The 18,075-nt window shown below is 43.2% G+C and overlaps 1 protein-coding gene across 3 annotated transcripts in view; it reads right to left on the reverse strand.

The window, feature by feature from the left end:
- ptprq (protein tyrosine phosphatase receptor type Q) overlaps nt 1-17,298 on the reverse strand; it is a 40,418-nt gene extending 23,120 nt beyond the window's left edge. For 2 of the 3 annotated variants that reach the window (XM_034588752.1, XM_034588750.1), the window contains exons 1-26: nt 16,918-17,293; nt 16,399-16,524; nt 16,170-16,314; nt 15,793-16,080; nt 15,496-15,713; nt 14,340-14,520; nt 13,766-14,116; nt 13,375-13,686; nt 12,348-12,623; nt 11,953-12,252; nt 11,100-11,230; nt 10,730-10,859; nt 10,488-10,641; nt 10,228-10,334; nt 9,309-9,406; nt 8,711-8,879; nt 8,283-8,543; nt 7,985-8,145; nt 6,000-6,111; nt 5,171-5,279; nt 4,431-4,545; nt 1,334-1,403; nt 1,020-1,219; nt 649-877; nt 424-552; nt 196-342 (exon numbers count right to left, since the gene is read on the reverse strand). In XM_034588752.1, the coding sequence (XP_034444643.1) occupies nt 196-342; nt 424-552; nt 649-877; nt 1,020-1,219; nt 1,334-1,403; nt 4,431-4,545; nt 5,171-5,279; nt 6,000-6,111; nt 7,985-8,145; nt 8,283-8,543; nt 8,711-8,879; nt 9,309-9,406; nt 10,228-10,334; nt 10,488-10,641; nt 10,730-10,859; nt 11,100-11,230; nt 11,953-12,252; nt 12,348-12,623; nt 13,375-13,686; nt 13,766-14,116; nt 14,340-14,520; nt 15,496-15,713; nt 15,793-16,080; nt 16,170-16,314; nt 16,399-16,524; nt 16,918-16,962 (4,564 nt within the window). In that variant the 5' untranslated portion in view covers nt 16,963-17,293. Of the gene's footprint in view, nt 1-195; nt 343-423; nt 553-648; nt 878-1,019; nt 1,220-1,333; nt 1,404-4,430; nt 4,546-5,170; nt 5,280-5,999; nt 6,112-7,984; nt 8,146-8,282; nt 8,544-8,710; nt 8,880-9,308; nt 9,407-10,227; nt 10,335-10,487; nt 10,642-10,729; nt 10,860-11,099; nt 11,231-11,952; nt 12,253-12,347; nt 12,624-13,374; nt 13,687-13,765; nt 14,117-14,339; nt 14,521-15,495; nt 15,714-15,792; nt 16,081-16,169; nt 16,315-16,398; nt 16,525-16,917 lie in introns of all 3 variants that reach the window. The other variant, XM_034588753.1, reaches the window with a different exon arrangement.
- Between the last annotated feature and the right edge of the window lie 777 nt (nt 17,299-18,075).

Raw genomic sequence — 18,075 nt, forward strand, 5'->3', positions numbered from 1 at the left:
GACAGACATAGTTACAGAAAACACACCTCAGTGCTCATCACTGGACATGACTGAGTTATCCTGGACGTCTCTGTATCTGTGTTTAATTCCATGCGCTCCTTCTCATCTTGTCAAATTAAGAAGAACTAAGCAAGTGATGTAAAGTGGGTTTAAGGTCATTCAAGTGTTAGTACATTATCTTATGGGTGTTCTCACCTTCAGCAGGTGTAACTACGTCTTCTTGCGCTGCTGGACCCACTTCACCAGCTGCTTTGGCTCGGACGGCCACCATGTACCTTGTGTATGGGATCAAACCACTAAAAGCAAAGCGCATGTCCCCGGTGCTGTTCTCATACAGAAATCCTGACATGAAGAGGAAATAGAAAATAAGAATATGGATTCCATATGGACACAAAATGTGTATCTCAGACAATAATTAACAACCTGTGGGTCCATAAAGGTAGAGCATGTAGCTGAATTTCCCTGTGGTAATTTTGGGAGGACTCCAGGACACAGAGATTGACCTTGATGTCATGTTCAGGACACCGAAGTTTTGCGGTGCGTCTTCCGGAGCTGCCGTCAACAATCACACGGAAATACACACATAAGAACAGAATAAGCCAAATAAAGCACAGAACTGCATCCTTGTGAGCTTTTTATCTCCCACACCTGACTCTGGCATGCGGACCATGGTGGAGGCTATCTGTCCCTCTCCATCAGACGTGAAGGCAGACACTTCGAAGAGATAGGCAGTGTAAGGACGCAGCTGATCAACTCCCACTGATATGGGCACGCTCCAGGAGGCCGCAGGGGGCACGGCGGAGAGGGTGATAGGTGGAGAGGAGGCCGTTATCTCCAGGGGACTCGGAGTTGCACGAGACAGGATATCAGCTGCATCCTAGACACATACAAATCCATCAGGGACACACACACACAGGGTAAGATGTGTAGCATTTATATTCCTGACAGAGATGCAGAACAGAGACAGAACATTTCACAGGGACGACAGACAGAGGTGACAGTGTAATGCAGTGCTGTACATTGCAGTGAGGCAGCCCTATAGTCATGATGTCCTCTGCGTTGACCTCCAGCGTGCGGACCGTCTGCCCCGTGCGAGCGTGCTTTGCCTTGACTGCAAACTTGTTAATGAGGCCGTTGATGCGGTGCGGCAGGTACCAGGTAACCATGACGGAGGTGTGGTTCTGAGCATACGCTGTGAGGTTGGTGACCAGGCCAGGGGCTGCAGGACACACACACACACAGATCAACGCACACTTATAAAGCATTTACAACACCCTTATTTTAGATTTTGAGACAATTGTGTACGAGTGTGTGCACGTGCATGGATACCCACGTGACTCAGCAGTCTTTATGTAGATAGATTTGCTCAGTGCTCCAATTCCATTTGGAGATATGGCTGCTACCTACAGAGAGAAAGAGAGAGAGATAGACACAGAGAGAGAGAGAGAGCGAGAGCGAGAGCGAGAGCGAGAGAGAGAGCAAGGGAGAGAGAGAAAGATAGACAGATTGAGAAAGATAGATATAGGGAGAGAGAGAGAGAGAGTATTACGATTCATTCACAAACATGATTAGGTGCTAATGTAAGGCACTGGTAACAACTGGTATGCTCTGTATATAAACAGGTTGTGAATAAGCCTCTGAATTTTTCCGATATTCAAACAGAATAAATGAAAGTGAAAAAAAAATTAATTAACAATGAAGTGAAAATTTACAAAAATGCAACTTGGGTCTTCATTAAGCTGATTGGGAACTGATCGACTGTAACTTGACTGTAAACTCATCAATTTATTAAAAATGTTGGGGCCCAATGATTAAAAATGAAATACTGGATACTTAGTGAAAAAGTAATCTTATCGAGAAAGAAGAAAAACTGCTTTTTTTAGCTTCACCACCAAGGATTTTATTGTGCAACTAATTGAAGAAAAACTGTCAGATTATAGAGGAGCATGTATATCATCGGGAGCAAAGCGGTGGGTACAATTTGTTATAGAATAAAAAGCAATATAATAACTACAGACAGCAGAGCATAAACATTACCATAGAGTTTAATAAATGCCTCTCTGGATTGTGCATCTCCTGCTTCACATATAATTGTTCTCTGAGGGTTATTGTAATGGATTAGAATGTACAAGTGTAATATTTTGTCCTTCCTCAATTGTTCCTTTGAGGTTTGAAGGGAATTTATTTCTCCTGATTTCTGGAGTGCTCTCCAAAACAAGTAGATTTGAATCACTTGTTCACCTTGGCAGAATCATTCACACTGATTCATATTTGTTGCAGTGTGTGTGTCAGTATGTGTTTTTTGGCTGCAGAAGTCTACATAACATAACACAGAGAGACTAGAATTACCGCCCTGTGCTTGTATTCTTCTGCCAACCAGTGCAGTTTCAGTCCCCCCCCCCCCAGTGTTTCTGACATATCGCATTCACAATAATATGATGTCATCATGACCTTTGACCACTGAAACATAATCAGTTCGTCTTTCAGTCAAAATTTGAAGAAATTTCCTAAAGCCAGATTTGAAATATTATGACCAAGAGGCTAAAAACATGTTTTGTGAAGCCACCTTTGACCACAAGTGAACATTTGTGTGAAATTTGAAGGTATTTTCTACAGGCATTCTTCAGATGATGCATTCAAAGGTCTTTAGGAGGTCACAGCGACCTTGACCTTTGACCACCAAAATCGAATGACTTCATCCTTAAGGTCAACTAAACGTTTGTGCCAAATTTTAAAGTATTCTCTCAATGGCTTTCTTGAGACTTTGCGTTCACAAGGCAACACATTTGTTTTGTGAGGTCACAGTGACCTTGATGTTTGACCTTTGACCACCAACTGAAGGTTTGTACCAAAGTCCCTCAAAGCGTTCTTGAGATATCTAGTTCAAATCCTGCCTCGAGCCCAAGCACCTGGGCATAAGAAAACCTTTGTCTGGTTGTGGTAGAGAGGAAGTAGGCTGAAGATGCTCATGAGTTCAGCTCCCTGCAGGGTTTAGTAGACCAACACACTCACAGGTGAGCTTAAGTAATGTGATACACACACACACACACACACACACACGCACACACACACACACACACACACACACACACACACACACACACTCCAACACACACACACACTCCAACACACACAAATACAGTATGTGCAGGTATTATAACTGTGTCAGCCTCTCAGAGTCCATTTGTATGAAGGTCGTTGTGGGTTAATGAATTCTGAAAAGTAATAAGCATGATCACATTCAAGCTCGCTGACAACAGGCAGTGGAAAGAGCTGCAGCTGATCCATAGATCTGTTTACCTGATTAATAATGCAATCGGGATCAATTACTGCTATTCAGCCAGATCAAGAGAATGGCCTGCTGCTGGGGGATCATGAGCGAGTCACATGCTGATGCATGACGACACAGGAGGGCGATTGTAAAGGAATACGTTCGTTATGAGAAACAAAGCTCGAGCTTCTAAAAGTGAATATTTAATGAAATATACTGACACTCATGTCCAACTGTAATATCCATGAAAAGTGTGTATGAAATATGTATGCATGTAATATGTATAGCTTCCCTGTAGGATAACGTGTTCTAATTAGCTCAGCCAAGGAGGTTATGTTTTAATCACTTTCAGTAGAGTTACTCAAGAGCTACTGAACCCATTTCCACCAAATCGTGGAGGGGGAGGAAGAACTCATTGAATGAGTGGATTGGAGTAAACGAGCGGCTTAGGGATATATTTTTTTTAACTTTGTGTAACATGATGAGATGGTGTTAGCCTGAGCGGATGTATGCAATGTCCAAGTGCCCTTCTAGTTATTTATTGTACTATTTAAGTATGACAGCATATTGGGTCCACTTAAAGGGGGAAAGAAATATGAGATTCTGAGAATAAAGTCAAAAACTTACAAGAACATTCAATTTGCCTGAGTTAAAATGAGAAATGTGAAGCATCTTGTTAAGTTATACTTTAGCTTAGGTTTCACAAATAATTTAATACTTAATATTTTGGCAGATCATCACCACCACGTATCAGAACCTTGGAAAGATTGCGTAAGAAAGTTTCTATTCCAAAGAAAATCATTTACCTCCGAATCATTTACCTTCCATTATGCTAAAAACGTATTCTTCTAATCAATGCTGCAAATACTCTTATTTTTCTGATGTTCTCCATTACACGTGGCATCGATTGCACTTGTGTCCGTCCTGGGAGAGGGATCCTCACATGTGGCTCTCTCTGAGGTTTCTACGTTGATTTTTTACGCTGTTTATTTTTTTTGTTTTTCCTTACTCGTGTTGAGCGTTAAGGGCAGAGGATGTCACACCTTGTTAAAGCCCCATGAGACAAATTGTGATTTGTGAATATGGGCTATACAAATACAATTTGATTGATTGATATGAGCTAATGGGGATCCCAAGAATACAATGTAATGAAATTCACCTGAATGTGGTATGTAGAACCTGAGGTGAAGTCAGTGATCAGCGTCTCTGGTATTTCCAGGTTCTTGGTCACCTGTGTGAAGGTGAGATCAGGGTAGGGACACACTTCCTTGTACCTTTGAGAAAAACAAAGTAAGATCATCATTTCCCAACTTTAAGATCAGGGTGACGGAGTCCATTTTTCCATTTTATGCAACTTGAACCCTCTACTCCACCCTTTTCTAACAAAGGTTCACTGAACTGCTTTACACGAAATTAATCTGACAGTTATAGGTAATATATATTTAGCAGATTATTGTTCTTTTATAAATCTTGTGTTTTGTTGATTGACAGAAACATTAATGTACTTTCAAACACGATCATAGAGTTTACACAACTTTTCACTAAATTCATGACATGTAGCATTTCTTACTGGACCTACTTTACATTATCAGGGTAAAAATGTATTTGTTTATGTTTTTTTAAGACTATGAAATGAATGCTCCTTGAAATGTTGAATTTAATACCCAACCCTTAATGAAAACTGATCCTGAATCCAAACAACAGAAAACTACCTGATGGCGTATGTTCTACTTTATTTTTTCTTTTGTATCTATAATTTATTAATTCTATCAGTCCTTATGTGCACTGTACTTTTGTGTGAAATTTACAGAAGAGATTTAGCTTGCACTCTATGTCCTGTAAAATTGTTTTTTATTGTTTATATGGTCCATGAAAAAAAAAGAAAAGAAAAATACATACCTGATGACATATTCATCGATATTGTTGGCATCAGATGGCATGGTCCAGGAGAGCAGAATACCATTAGACCCGACAGCCTCTCCTTCAAGGCCCAAAGGGGGACCAGGAACTGCAAGTGTAGAGGAGAGGAGAGGAGAGGAGAGGAGAGGAGAATCAGTGACTAAAACCCAGGTATTCAAAAATCATTTTTAATATAAGCGTGTCAGAGTCAAGCTGTGTAAAATACCATCAATAAGCAGAAATGTGTAAAAGTCTTTTGATTAATAACAACTTCTGCATATCGGAACCCAACAGGACACAGCAGCAGTGATTTGAAGAATAGTGCTGTTGTGTAAAGTGGGCTGTGTGTGTGTGTATTGGTCTGTGTGAGTCTCCATGAGTGTGTTATGGGCCGATCTCTGATGAATAAGGCCTCACACAGCAGTGGCATTTCACTGACATTCACTACCGACCCATTCATCCTGCGGTTCAAAAGCTCGGGCTTAAGTTACCTAAAAGGAATTAAACATGGAAGGTAGGACGCTCACACACCCACATGCACACACGCGCACACACACACACACACACACACACACACACACACACACACACACACACACACACACACACACACACACACACACACACACACACACACACACACACACACACACACACACACACACACACACACACACACACCTACTGTACTCGTCCCTCTACCTTGGTCCTGTACGGTGCCGTACAGGACCTGAATCTAACAGCAGAGGGCAGAAGAGAACCTGATGCCACTTAAAGGCCCCAAAACAAAAATAACAAACATGTGTGCGTGTGTGTGTGCACGTCTCACGGCTCTCATTGGTGTTGATCATGCGGCTGATTCCGGGGCTGATGTTGGAGGACGAGCCCGCTGAGACCGTTACAGTGAACTGTTTCCCTGGACTGACATTGACCACATCAGCCTGCGAAAAACAACAATAATAAACAATACAATATAAACACACAAAGTCAGTCAACCCTCTGTTGTTTTAGTTTATGGAGGCAGTGTAATAAAGAGCTGTCTGTTAATGTTGGATGAGGGTGGGGGGGCTTAATATCTTCGTTAATAATTGTCTTAGTATGTTTGTTTAAGTGTGTGACACACATGAACTGAGTTGTCTGTGTGTTGCAGTCATTTAGCTTTAGTGTTAGTTGCAATTAGCACTTGCAACTATGACACCAGCCTGTTGGCTCACACAGGAACACCCACAAATATGACCAAGCATTTTTACCTCCACCAGGGAGGTTATGTTTGTCTGTTACTTAGCTGGATTACCCCCCCAAAAAACTACTGGACGGATTTCCATGAAACTTGGTGGAAGGATATAAGGGTCAGGGAGGAGCCCATCAAACTTTGGTGCGGATTTGGATCGGGGGAGGATCCAGTCTTTTTTTTTCCCACTTTCTTTAACATTGCGAGATAGTGTGTTTTGTGACATTTATGTTTATTTCTCAAAGAAAGATTCATGGATCTTGATGCGAAAAAAAATCAGGCATGTTTAGGGGACTGATATTTCTGAGGGTGTGCAATTTGGCTGTTGGGTCTTTGTGGAGGTATGCGCTCTACTGGGTGTTCACACCTTTTGTGTGTTCTATCTGTGCAATTCCAATATCATACATGTGCAATCCTGTTACACTCTATATTCTGTTCACATTGTATATATTATATGTATTTTTTAGATTTCCTTGTGTTAGTATTGTATCTCTTTGCTGATGCAAGACGGAAGATTTCCCCATAGTTGGAATAATAAGGGATCATTTTCTCTTCTCTTCTCTGCTATCCGTGTGTTAAGATCTGTGTGCACATACAATGTCAGGCATTGGGTGTTAAATTCTTACCTGCGAGTGCACCTTTCCCAGGCAGAGTGTGAGCAGCAGGATAAGGGAGAGTAAGGTCATACTGGGAAGCAGGAGTTAGCTTTAGTTTAGTCACAGCAGGTTAGAGGCCTCGCCGGGAGAGCTGCATCCAGGGTTAGTGCAGGAAAGTGAGCAGCGACCTACAGGTGAATCCACCGAGACGAGCAGACGTGACTCCCGACTCTAGAGGCTGGTTAGTGGCATGAGTACAAAAAGGTCACCGGGTTAGTTGTCCAGGCATTTGGATAGTAATGGATCTTGAAGTATTCCAAAAAGGTGGTTAGTGGTTATTGGCAGGAAAGGGCAGCGGGTTCTTTTCAATAGCACAAAGCTATCGCTCTTCCTCTGGTCTCCCTCACTCTCTGGAGAGAGCTGCTTAAGCAAATGAATGATTCAGGGTTGAGCTCATGAAACCAACTTAATAAATAATGAGATCTATTACTCAACTCTGTGTTCTGTGTGCTGTGTGTGTCTGTGTGTGTGTGTGTGTGTACGGTTACATTTTAGGGGGTATCTGACACCTGGCAGCCGGGAAGCCAGTATGGGGCGGTACTTGGTTGAATGGGAGGAGAGATAATGTATGATTTTTTGTGTATATGAAACCACTAAACAAGCTTCACTGTCCAGTTTTGCCATTCACCCATTAATCCACGCATTCATACAGTGTATATATGTGCAGCACTTTCTCTACATAACTCAAACGCTGCCGGCACAACCATCAGGGGCCAATTTGGGGTTTCAGTATCTTGCCCAAGGAAACTTCAGCACCTGGAATGTGGCATCCTCTGGTTTGTGGACCACCCACTCTACCTCCTGAGCCACAGCCGCCCCTTTTACTGCTCCTGACAACCCTGCATTGGTGTTATTCAGCTGGAACTGTTGTATCATGTTCTCCACTGGGTTGAGAAAGGCCCTTGTTAGTGTGTTGTGTAAAAGTACCTGAATGTATCCATCATGTCCAGGGTGCACTGTGACTTTTCCCTGGTCAGGATGGAGGCTCACTTGGTAATGATCCACACATCCCACCGCCGGCTCCCAGCGCAGCGAGAACGCTCGTGCGGAAACGTTGAAAACACGCACTCCTCGTACACGGGCCGGCACTTATGAAGAACAGGAGAGGGATAGAAAGAGTCAGAGCGGCAGAGAGAGTCTCTGTAATCAGGATGTGTGATAATAATAATAATAAAAAAATAATAATAAAAATAAAAATAATAAAAAATATTGTTGCATGGTCTACCTGTGGTTACGGTCAGGAAGGCGGCGCTCCCCGCTGTCACTCCTCTCACTCTCTCAGCGCTCACGTTGTAGCTGCAGCCATCCAGCAACCCCGTAACCACGGCAACCTGCTGCTCCTTGGGTACGGTGAGCGTGCGTGTGTCCGAGGTGTTGGCCACCGTGACTCTGTGAAAGTCGAACTCCCCGATCGCACTGTCCCAGCTCACTGAGACGGAGGAAGAGTTCACGTTGCCCAGATAGAGGCTGCACAGCCCTGCAGGGCCTGGAAAACAATGACTTGCAATTTTTACAACTGCAGTTTTCATAAATTTAGACAGCAATTTTATAATTTTCTCACATGTGTTATGAGAGCATTATCCTCCCACTGAAACAGTTTGTTTTATTCTTACAGATCAGAGTGGAAATGACGTGTGTTTGTGCATCTCTCACGTGTGCTGAACTCTCTGTGGACCGGCTGACTGGTGTCGGAGCCCAACACACTCTGAATGTTCACACCGTAGTCTGACCCTGGGATCAAACCCCTGATCTCATAACTGGTGCCGGGGAGAAGCACATCAATCCATGATGTCTTGTCCATGGACAGCAGGCCAAAGCCAAACTGAGAAAAAGAAAAAGAAATTCACATTTTTCAGTTACTGATGGCGATAACATGTTTTTTTGTTGAGCAAGTGTCGAACTTATATCTGTTAGTGAGTGTTTTGCATCGTGCGGGCAATGAGGGATGTGCTCTGTCATTCCTCCTGGCCATGGCTCTATGAAGGCCATACATCTTTAAAGAAGCCGTAACTCAATCTGGTGTGTGCCGAGTCCAGCCCCGGTTGCCAAGTAACCAACAGGTGAGTGCGGAACCTGAGGCAAGTGGCCTTAATCGTCCTTGAAAGACTTTAACATTTTGAGTAATGGATGTCTTGAGGCAAATGACTAAGACGCACATTATTACACAGACTTGTCTAACAGTTGATAGGGTGTAAACCTCAGTGATGCTTGTCTCTACCTCTGCACAGATACATTCATACACACGTCTTACCTTGTACTCCTCCACCTGACCAGGCGGTGGTCTCCAGGTGACAAACGCTGATGTCACGATGTGCGCTGACAGAGCCACTTCCTGCGGCACCTCAGGGACTTGAGACAAGGACGTGACATTATATTCAGATTTTTACATACTTTATTATAAACAGCAGGGCTTGATACTGGCACTAAACAAGTCCTGATATTTAAACATAATTTCTTGTTTTAAGTAGAATCATGCTTTAAAGACTTGATTTCCTCTTTGGCTGGTCTATGCTTCAAGAGTTTTGTTATAATTACCTCCACTAAGGACAAATGACCACACAACTTGGTGGAAGGATGTGGTATGGGTCAAATGTTCTTTTTTGAGTCAAACTTTTGGTGTGGATCCATATCAGGGGGTGAACCCATTCATTTTTTATCACTTATTTATAACTCTGCAGTTTTTTGACATTTCACTCATTTTTTGGGGAATAATTCATGGATCCTGATGGAATAAAATCTGGCACATTTAGGGAACTGATAAGTGTTTGTGCAATTTGGTGCAGATTGGATTTACGGGTACGGTTGTGCCATGGGGGAAGGGATCAGCTCTATGAGTGCTTCTCTAGTTTTTATTTTTTATTCCTCACATCTTATTCTAACACATGTTGTCAGAGACATGAAGTTAAACCAAAATACAAATATTCATATCCTCAAACTAAATATAGATAATAATATTAATAATCATATCCTGTCTCCATTTGTTTACCTGCACTTTTGTGAGTGCATGTGTGTTTTCATAATGAATAATGCATTCTTAATCTACTAAGTGATACATTTCTGCTCTGCTCTCACGATTTATTTCCTTCTACATTAATTCTATAATCCAAAATAATGCAAATGTGGACACATACACACCCAAAGCATTCTGTGTCTTGAACTCTTAAACTTACAAGTGTTGAGGTTTATAGAAGCCGGTTTACTTTTCCTTTCCCTGCTGGTACAAATCACGCCAATTGTGTATTGGCTTCCAGGAGCCAGGTCTGTAAAGCTGTATAATCTATGAACACACACAGAACAACAATCAGTTATTTTCAATTATCAAAGTTCCTTTTTGTCTTTGTCGTAAAAGAAAGTTTGGATCAGCTGAATAAATTCCCAGTCTCATAAAACTATAGAAATGTGCGTGTTGGCTGACACGAGTGAGACTGACCTGAGCGCCACATCAGAAATGATCAGCTCTTGACGGGATGTCGTGTTTTTGATTGACAGGATGAGTGCGCTCATCTCTCCCCTCCCTGGACTCCAGCTGATGCATATGGATGATGTGGTTTTATTGACAAGAGACACCTCCAGTGGGCTGGGAGCTACAGGCACATACAGAAAACAACACTTGTGTAAAAGACGCCTGAGCAGCGTGTTTGTGCGTGTGCATGTGTGTGTGTGCACGTTTACCTGCTGTGATGTTGATGGTGACAGGGGAGCTGTCAGTGAAGGACTCCTTCTCCGTTCGTACTGTAAAGTGATAGAGTCTGCCTGGAGTTAGACTGGAGAACACTGCGCTCTGGTTGAACACCTTCTGCACCTGTAGCAATAGGAGCTTTATCATAATGTGTACAGTAACAGGATTAAATAGAGGAGAAGTTACACAGAAACATGTCCACAACAGGTCACCACAAAAATGTAATCCATTAGTCCTCTCATTTAATTATCTATCCAGACTTCACCAGAATCTCTGGGAAATCAGATTCAAATTTCGAACTCTTCTTAACCCATGAAAAGTCCGGGTGTTAAGATTCACAATGCATTTTTAAAAGTTGTTTACCGTGTGTGGACGGTCACAGTTCAGGCAGACGACCTCGAAGCTGAGAGCTCGTCCACGTGCGGGATCCCAAAGCAGCTCAATGGATGAGTCTGTCACCACACCCTCCCTCACTCTGCTGGGGGGGACCAGACCTACAATCACAAACCATATCCCACAATGCACGCAGTAATTATTACTCTAACAAACTGAAAACACTCATTATCCATGGTCGGGCATGTAAAACAAAAACTGGGTATAATGTTATGTTGCCTAATTAATCACAGAATCATTACAGTAATCATAATATTAATTAGTTAACAAGTGTTTTACAATTAAAGCAAAGCGTTACAATAAATTATATTTAAAACAAGGAAAGTAAATATGAGACTTTATACATTTGTTTTAAAGTCTGGATAAAATATTATAATTTATTCTTTTATTTGATTTTAATTTAGGCAAATAACCCAGAGGAAAAGTCAGCCAACCTCTGACAACCTGGCAAGTTACAGTTTACATCCATGTCTGTCCAGACTTTAGTGTATTGAGTGTATTTTGTCATAATAAGCATAATCCTTCTTATTTTAATTTATGACAATACAATGACCTTTGACCTTTGACCAACAAATTTAAATCAGATCATCATCATCAACTTAAGTAACGTTTATCCCAGATGTTCCCTCACAGCATCCCTAACAAACCACACTCACCGGCAGAAGGTCACAGTGACCTTGACATCAATATCTTATCAGTTCATTTTGGTCACGGTAGTAGTGAGTTATCAAGTTCACAAGAGTGAGACAGTCTGACGTACTGACTACAGGAAAGACGAATAGAAAAATATTTGTACACACTAGAATGAACAGAGACAACTCACTGGTTCTAAAGGGATGGGTGTAGAACGGAGGTCCCGTCTGCTCCCGGCTGGTGCTGAGAACCCGCAGGTGGTACTCAGCTCCTGGACTGAGGTTCCTGAGTGTCACAGTGTGAACGCCAGCAGGGAGAGCGTACCAGTCGCACGAATACCCACACGATCCCTCACACACAGTGTCATAAACTCCCAGACACATACACACTTTCACCCCATCTATCAGACCCAGCTGTGGATGCTGAATGTACAGCTGTGCAGAGGTTGAGCCGACTGACAGAGGCACCGCGACCGGAACAGGTAACGGATCTGCACATAAAGAGGGAGACTTTAGAGTTTACTAAATGAATAGAGAGGTTAAAACACGTGCATATTGTCGAAGGCTGAATTCTTGTTTGTCTTACCTGCGGTGTGAGTGATGCTGGTCCTCTGGCTGCTGTCTCTTCCAATCAGTGCAGCGATTCCTACTTCATAAGTCTGACCTGGTGTAAATGGGCCCAGATCAACACAGTTTCCACCAGGACTGGATTGGTTTATCCACTGTGAAGAAGCACTGGGGCTACTGAGTGGGTGGGCTGTGATGTAATAAGCATCCGGTGGGTCGCCATGTGGACGGGTCCAGCAGAATGTCAGATTTCCCCTGGAACTCAACACCACCAGACCACTAGGGGCCCTCACCGCTAAGAGGCACAACAGCAGAAGGTTCAGTTTTCAACTGACGTGCAAAGAGCATCTGCAAAGTTAATCATGTTTGCATGATTTTACTTCGGAAAGTTACAAATCTAATTTCTTAAAATTCACAGATTAAGATTTTTCTTTTTCCTGCTCCTTTTTTGTTCATGGAATGTGTATAATTGTATTGTTTTCTTTTGTAAAAGTCGTTTTTGGATTACACTGAATGAACCAAACGAATAAAATCAACAGCAAAAGACCCTTCAGATGTCACTGGGTGTGCCAAACAACCTGAGTGAATTAGATGATTCACAGTAGCAGTCATGGAGAATTAGTGTAACCTGACTTTAACGTGACTGCATGTTTCTTTCTAATTTTCAAACTACACCTTTCTAGTTTTTTCAAGAGATAAAAACTAATCATATAAATAGTTTTGCCCAGCGTCAGGGTTCTGGTGTTGTGGTTCACTGTCACACTGCCAAAAGAAGAGTCATCATTTAAATGGGTTGTATTTATATGAAGCTTTTTCTAGTTTTAATATCACTCATGTGCTTTACACTACAGGTCCCATTCACCCATTTATACAGCACTTCTCTATGCTGCATTCTTTCCCATCACACATCAGTCACACTCTGACTGAACAGCGTCAGTGTCTTTGGCTGATGGGGTTTTCAGTGGGGATCGAACCACCAACCCTCTGGTTAGTGGATGACCCGCTCACTCTCCTGATCCACAGAAGAGGGCTTGTTACATGCTTACCGGTCTGTACAGTCACAGGCGTCTGTCCACAGCTCTCGATCCCGTGCTGCGTGACTGCGTAAACTTCAACCATGTACTTCCTGTGAGACGCCAGCCCTCCAATCACAGCCTTGCATGACTGCAACCCACTAGTCTCTGATGAGCAGGAGATGTTGCTCATTCCAACTATCCTCTCGTGTCTCGAGGACATGTCCACATAGCGAACGACAAATGTCCCTCCAGCAACGTGCTGCACATCTGGCAGCATCCAGTGGACACTCATCTGACTGACTGTTATAAAGCCCACAGTGATGTTCTGAGGAGGAAGCGGCCCTGTAAGAAAGAGAGGTTACATTTGTGAGTAGACAACACAGCTTTTTGTGTTGCTCTTGTTGTGTGTCAGCAGACTCACTGGTGTACGCAGTCTGTGTCTGTCCCAAGCTCCAGCTGGAGCCTGCAGGGTGAGAAGCTCCAAGGGTGAAAGAGTAGACGCTCCCTGGAGACAAACCTGCCACGGTTACCCCTCTGGACGACACGGAGATGGGGACTTTGACCATTTTTTCTGTTTTGTCCTCTGAGGTCATGCTTCTACTTTCTTCACTTTGCCCCAACTCTCCACGTGCCTCCTTTTGGTACTGGAGGAATATCTCAAAGGAGGAATGATCAAGTGAGCTCAGGGGGGAAAAGTCACTCCAGCGAAGCTCCACCTGATGCTCCGTCACCTGAACCAGGTCAAAGGAAAAGGAGGCAGGGACTTGAGGGGCTGGGGAGGAAATAAGGGAAAGAAACAAATCACATAGGGCAAGTTGAATTATCCATTAGTTATTTATCTTGAGATTGAGCGATATCATGGGTTCAGTGTGGTGAAAATTCAAAATGAGAAAGTTGGGAGTATAGATAATTTCCAAAAGTGATATTTTTGCAGGACAACTATTCATAATTGTGACATTAAGGGATTTATTTGTGAAGATGTCAGGTTAACTTACTCTGGTACTGACAGATGAAGGGTAAATTGATGTTACAGAAGAATGGAGTGAGGAAGTATCCTGGTCCTGTGGCATTCCTCTGGAGGGCGAAACAGTCCGTCTGATTGGCCGGCAGTAGCGTCATCATGGTGTCGGTCAGGTTATATGACGAGCCGTCAGTCCAGAGCGGTCGGCCCTCCTCCTGTGAGGCGACACACCAGAGAGATTATGTCCTGCATACACAGACATTCCTGACTGTCACAAACAAACCTCCTCTGCCAGGAGTTACTGCGACCAAGACACTTTCTCAGTTTTCAAAGTAAACTAATTTTGATGGTTTACACAATATTACCTCAGCACTGTTTAAAATCAAGTTTAAATACTATCATAATCTTTGATTCTGTGACATGGGACATGTACCACAATAATTTTATTTGTAAGATAATAACCTGTTTTAATCAATCAACCACAAAAGGTTTTTACATTTTTTATACCTCATTTGCTATTAACATGCACAAGATATTCACACCTATTTTGGCTATTTTCTTAAAATATATCATAATCATAATTCTCTTTATAGTCATATCCAGTGTATAGGTTCCTTTACATTCATTTTTGTCACAGTCACACACTAGACACCCACTTACTGGGGTAATCGAATACGTTCAACATTTCCTGCAGGAATTATGTGAACAATTTTAAGAATTAAGAATTATTTTCAAAGCTACTGCCCTGCAGTTCACTTTCCAAATAGCCCTCCATATCCAACAGGATCAAATTCTGTTTGAACTTGAGGGAGGCTGTGGCTCTGGAGGTTGAGCAGGTCGTCCACAAACCAAAAGGGTTGGTGGTTCGACTGGCTCCTCTAGTCTGGATGCTGAAGTGTCCTTGGGTAAAACACTGAACCCAAAATTGGCGCTAAAATGCTATGTGCTTTGAGTGGTCGATGAGAGTGGGAAACGTTATATAAATACATTCTATTTACCATTTAATTTCTACACAGTGAAATATAATGGACTATAATAATCTTTAAATCACTAAATGCTTATTTATTCATTAAAAGTCTCAAATATAAACTGTTATTTCACACATTGTCAAATAAAACAAAATAAATATTACGACCATAACTGATATAATATCCAGTGCCTCTGTGCCTATGTATAAGAGATAAAGTCACCTGCTGGTCACTGAGTCCAGTCCAGAGTAGCAGCAGGTTGTTGTGGCTCAGCAGGTGAGAAGATACAAAAGTCAAATCATCGAGACTCTTGAGATCAGCCAGGTTAGTTCCAGCTGCCAGATGTTTACAGCTGTGCTGGGCGTCGCTCCATGTCAAAGCTCTTCTTCTCACAGTGTAGCAGCTCCGTCCACTGGCCAGCCACCCGGGGGGGCACTGGGCTGCAGACAGAAAAGATCATCGACTTACACCAAACAGCCTGGAGTCAGTTTTTAGGTTGATGATGATGTCGCACCGTACCTGTTTCCATGCCGATGCCGAGTCTCTGCTTCAAGATCACATTGAGGGGTCCGAGCGATGTGGTCACCACAACTTTGACCTTGAAGCGTGTACCAGGCCGGAGACCTGTCACCGCGTACTGGGACTTTTCTACCTCGGACGGCGTCACGTTGAATGTGTGTGTGACAGATTGTGTGTGAGTGTTGTACAGACTCAGGGTGGAGAGGTTTTGCTGTCTGTGAAGTTTCCATGTCAGCAGAGTGGAGGTCGTTGTGGTGTGGACACGAAAGGAAGCCAAGGAGACTGGAACTGGGGCAGAGACAAGAAGACGGATCATTAATCAACATCAACACTTTCTTCATGGTGGTGCTTGGTGCAGGTCGAGTTCACACACTCACTTAGGTGAAAGGTCTTTGCCTCGAGTGTGGTGTCATTCCTGCCAGAGCTCAGTGTGATATTATATCCTCTTCGGTCCTCAACCAATCGCAGGGACGTCTTGCAACCAGGAGAGCATGCTGACGGATCAATGGGCTTCACATACACCTGCAGAGAGGATTCCTCACACTAAACTCAAGCTTTATAGAAAGACAAATCTCTGCCATAACCCAGCTTTGCTCTTGTTCTTACCAGGTGGTTACTTGCAGTCCTGCAGGTGACTGTGTAGGTGTCTGGATCTTGACTGGCAGGGAAGGACTGAAACTCAACTTCAACCTCAACAGGATTTGAATGTTGTTCACAGGTCAGCAAAGCCACCTGAGGAACAGGGGGGTGAAGAATGTATGTATTTGCTTAGAAAAGTGGGTCAAAATGCTTCTATGTTCATTTAAAATCAATTCAAAATGATTTATTCTGCAATTCTTGCAATTCAAGGCGAGCAGGAGAGCGAACAGAAGTGCACAGGAAATGTATCCACACACAAATAAATGACTACATACTGACAAATCTAAAAAAAGACCTGATGGCAGCCGCTCTATCTCAAAGGATGTTTTGGGTCATTGATAATGTTAAATGCCTTTTTTAAGGACTTGTTCAGAATGGAGCTGTGTAATGGTTTAATGCTCCTGGTCCTGGAAAGATACTAAAACATCAAAGAAAGAGATAAATCTGCTTCACAACGATGTCATTCTGCGGAGGCCTCAATCTTACCTGACACAGACTTGCAAACAGCCACAGCCGCTCGGTTCCACCCATTGGAAATGTCACTCCATCTCATCCGGTGCACATGTCTTCAGTCCCTGATCCACATGGACACACAACCACCTCTGCCTGCGCCTTCAGCCCCCGGTGGCTTCATGCGTAAACCAGAGACAGCTGTGCGTAAACATCGGTCTGCGGAAATTCCCAAAAACTATTTGTGTCGGTGACGCACAGCGAAGCGTAAAAAAAAAAAAAAGTGACCGGTGTAAAACTTTTAGAAAATGTTCTCTCAGACTTTCAAGGGTTCGAAAGCAAGAGGCGCACGCCCATCTGTCTTAAATCATGGTGAAATCTTTTTTTTTTTAGTTTGACGCAAAGCTTGGACTTTGAATTTAGCGCGAACTCAAAGTCTGCTCTCAATGGCTCTTTATCCTTAGTAGCAACGACTTTTTAAGAGGGAGAGAGACCTCCTGTGTGAATGGGAGGAGAGAGGGGGGAGAGATTGTGTAAGTGTATGTGTATGTGTGTATGAGTTCAACCCAACTTGTTTTGCCTCTTTGTTGGAATAAGTGCAGCTCTCCATGGTAACCACGGGCACATGGCCAGAGCTGGGCTCCTGAGGAGATGAGAGGTGGGGAGGCTGGAGAAGTGAGATGTGGTGGGGGGGGGCATACTGAGGGGAAAAGGGGAGATTGATGTGGTGCTGAGGTTTTTACGGGGAATTGAGATGTGCCCCAGCAGAAAGTCAGTCAGCCGCTGCAGTCACAGCAGACACATGTCCCAAGTGTTTGTACTTCATTTCCATGAGTTCATGCAAACCTCTAAAATAAGCGCATGTGCTCCGAATTGTTCATGACATTTCAGTGGTGAGGATGGTTTGGCTCGGAGACGGGGTGTGGTGGGAGCACTGGTCCATGTGGAATGGCAGGAATGTGAAAAGGGAGAATGTGATGGACAGACAAGAGAGCGGAGTCCGACTGAGGGGTTCTGTTATGAAGGAGGCGACTCCCCCACAGCAATAAGCTTCCAGAAGTGGAACACAAACACAGGTCAGCACCGCACATGCTGAATCAGGATGAGAATGTGTGTGTAGGAAGTGTTTGAGGAGGGCAAATTAGAAGGCTGAGCGAAAAGGACACACTGCAAATCACTGAACATTCAGACAGA

Source organism: Hippoglossus hippoglossus, chromosome 6 (genome assembly GCF_009819705.1).
Source record: "Hippoglossus hippoglossus isolate fHipHip1 chromosome 6, fHipHip1.pri, whole genome shotgun sequence".
Taxonomy (NCBI): Eukaryota; Metazoa; Chordata; class Actinopteri; order Pleuronectiformes; family Pleuronectidae; genus Hippoglossus; species Hippoglossus hippoglossus.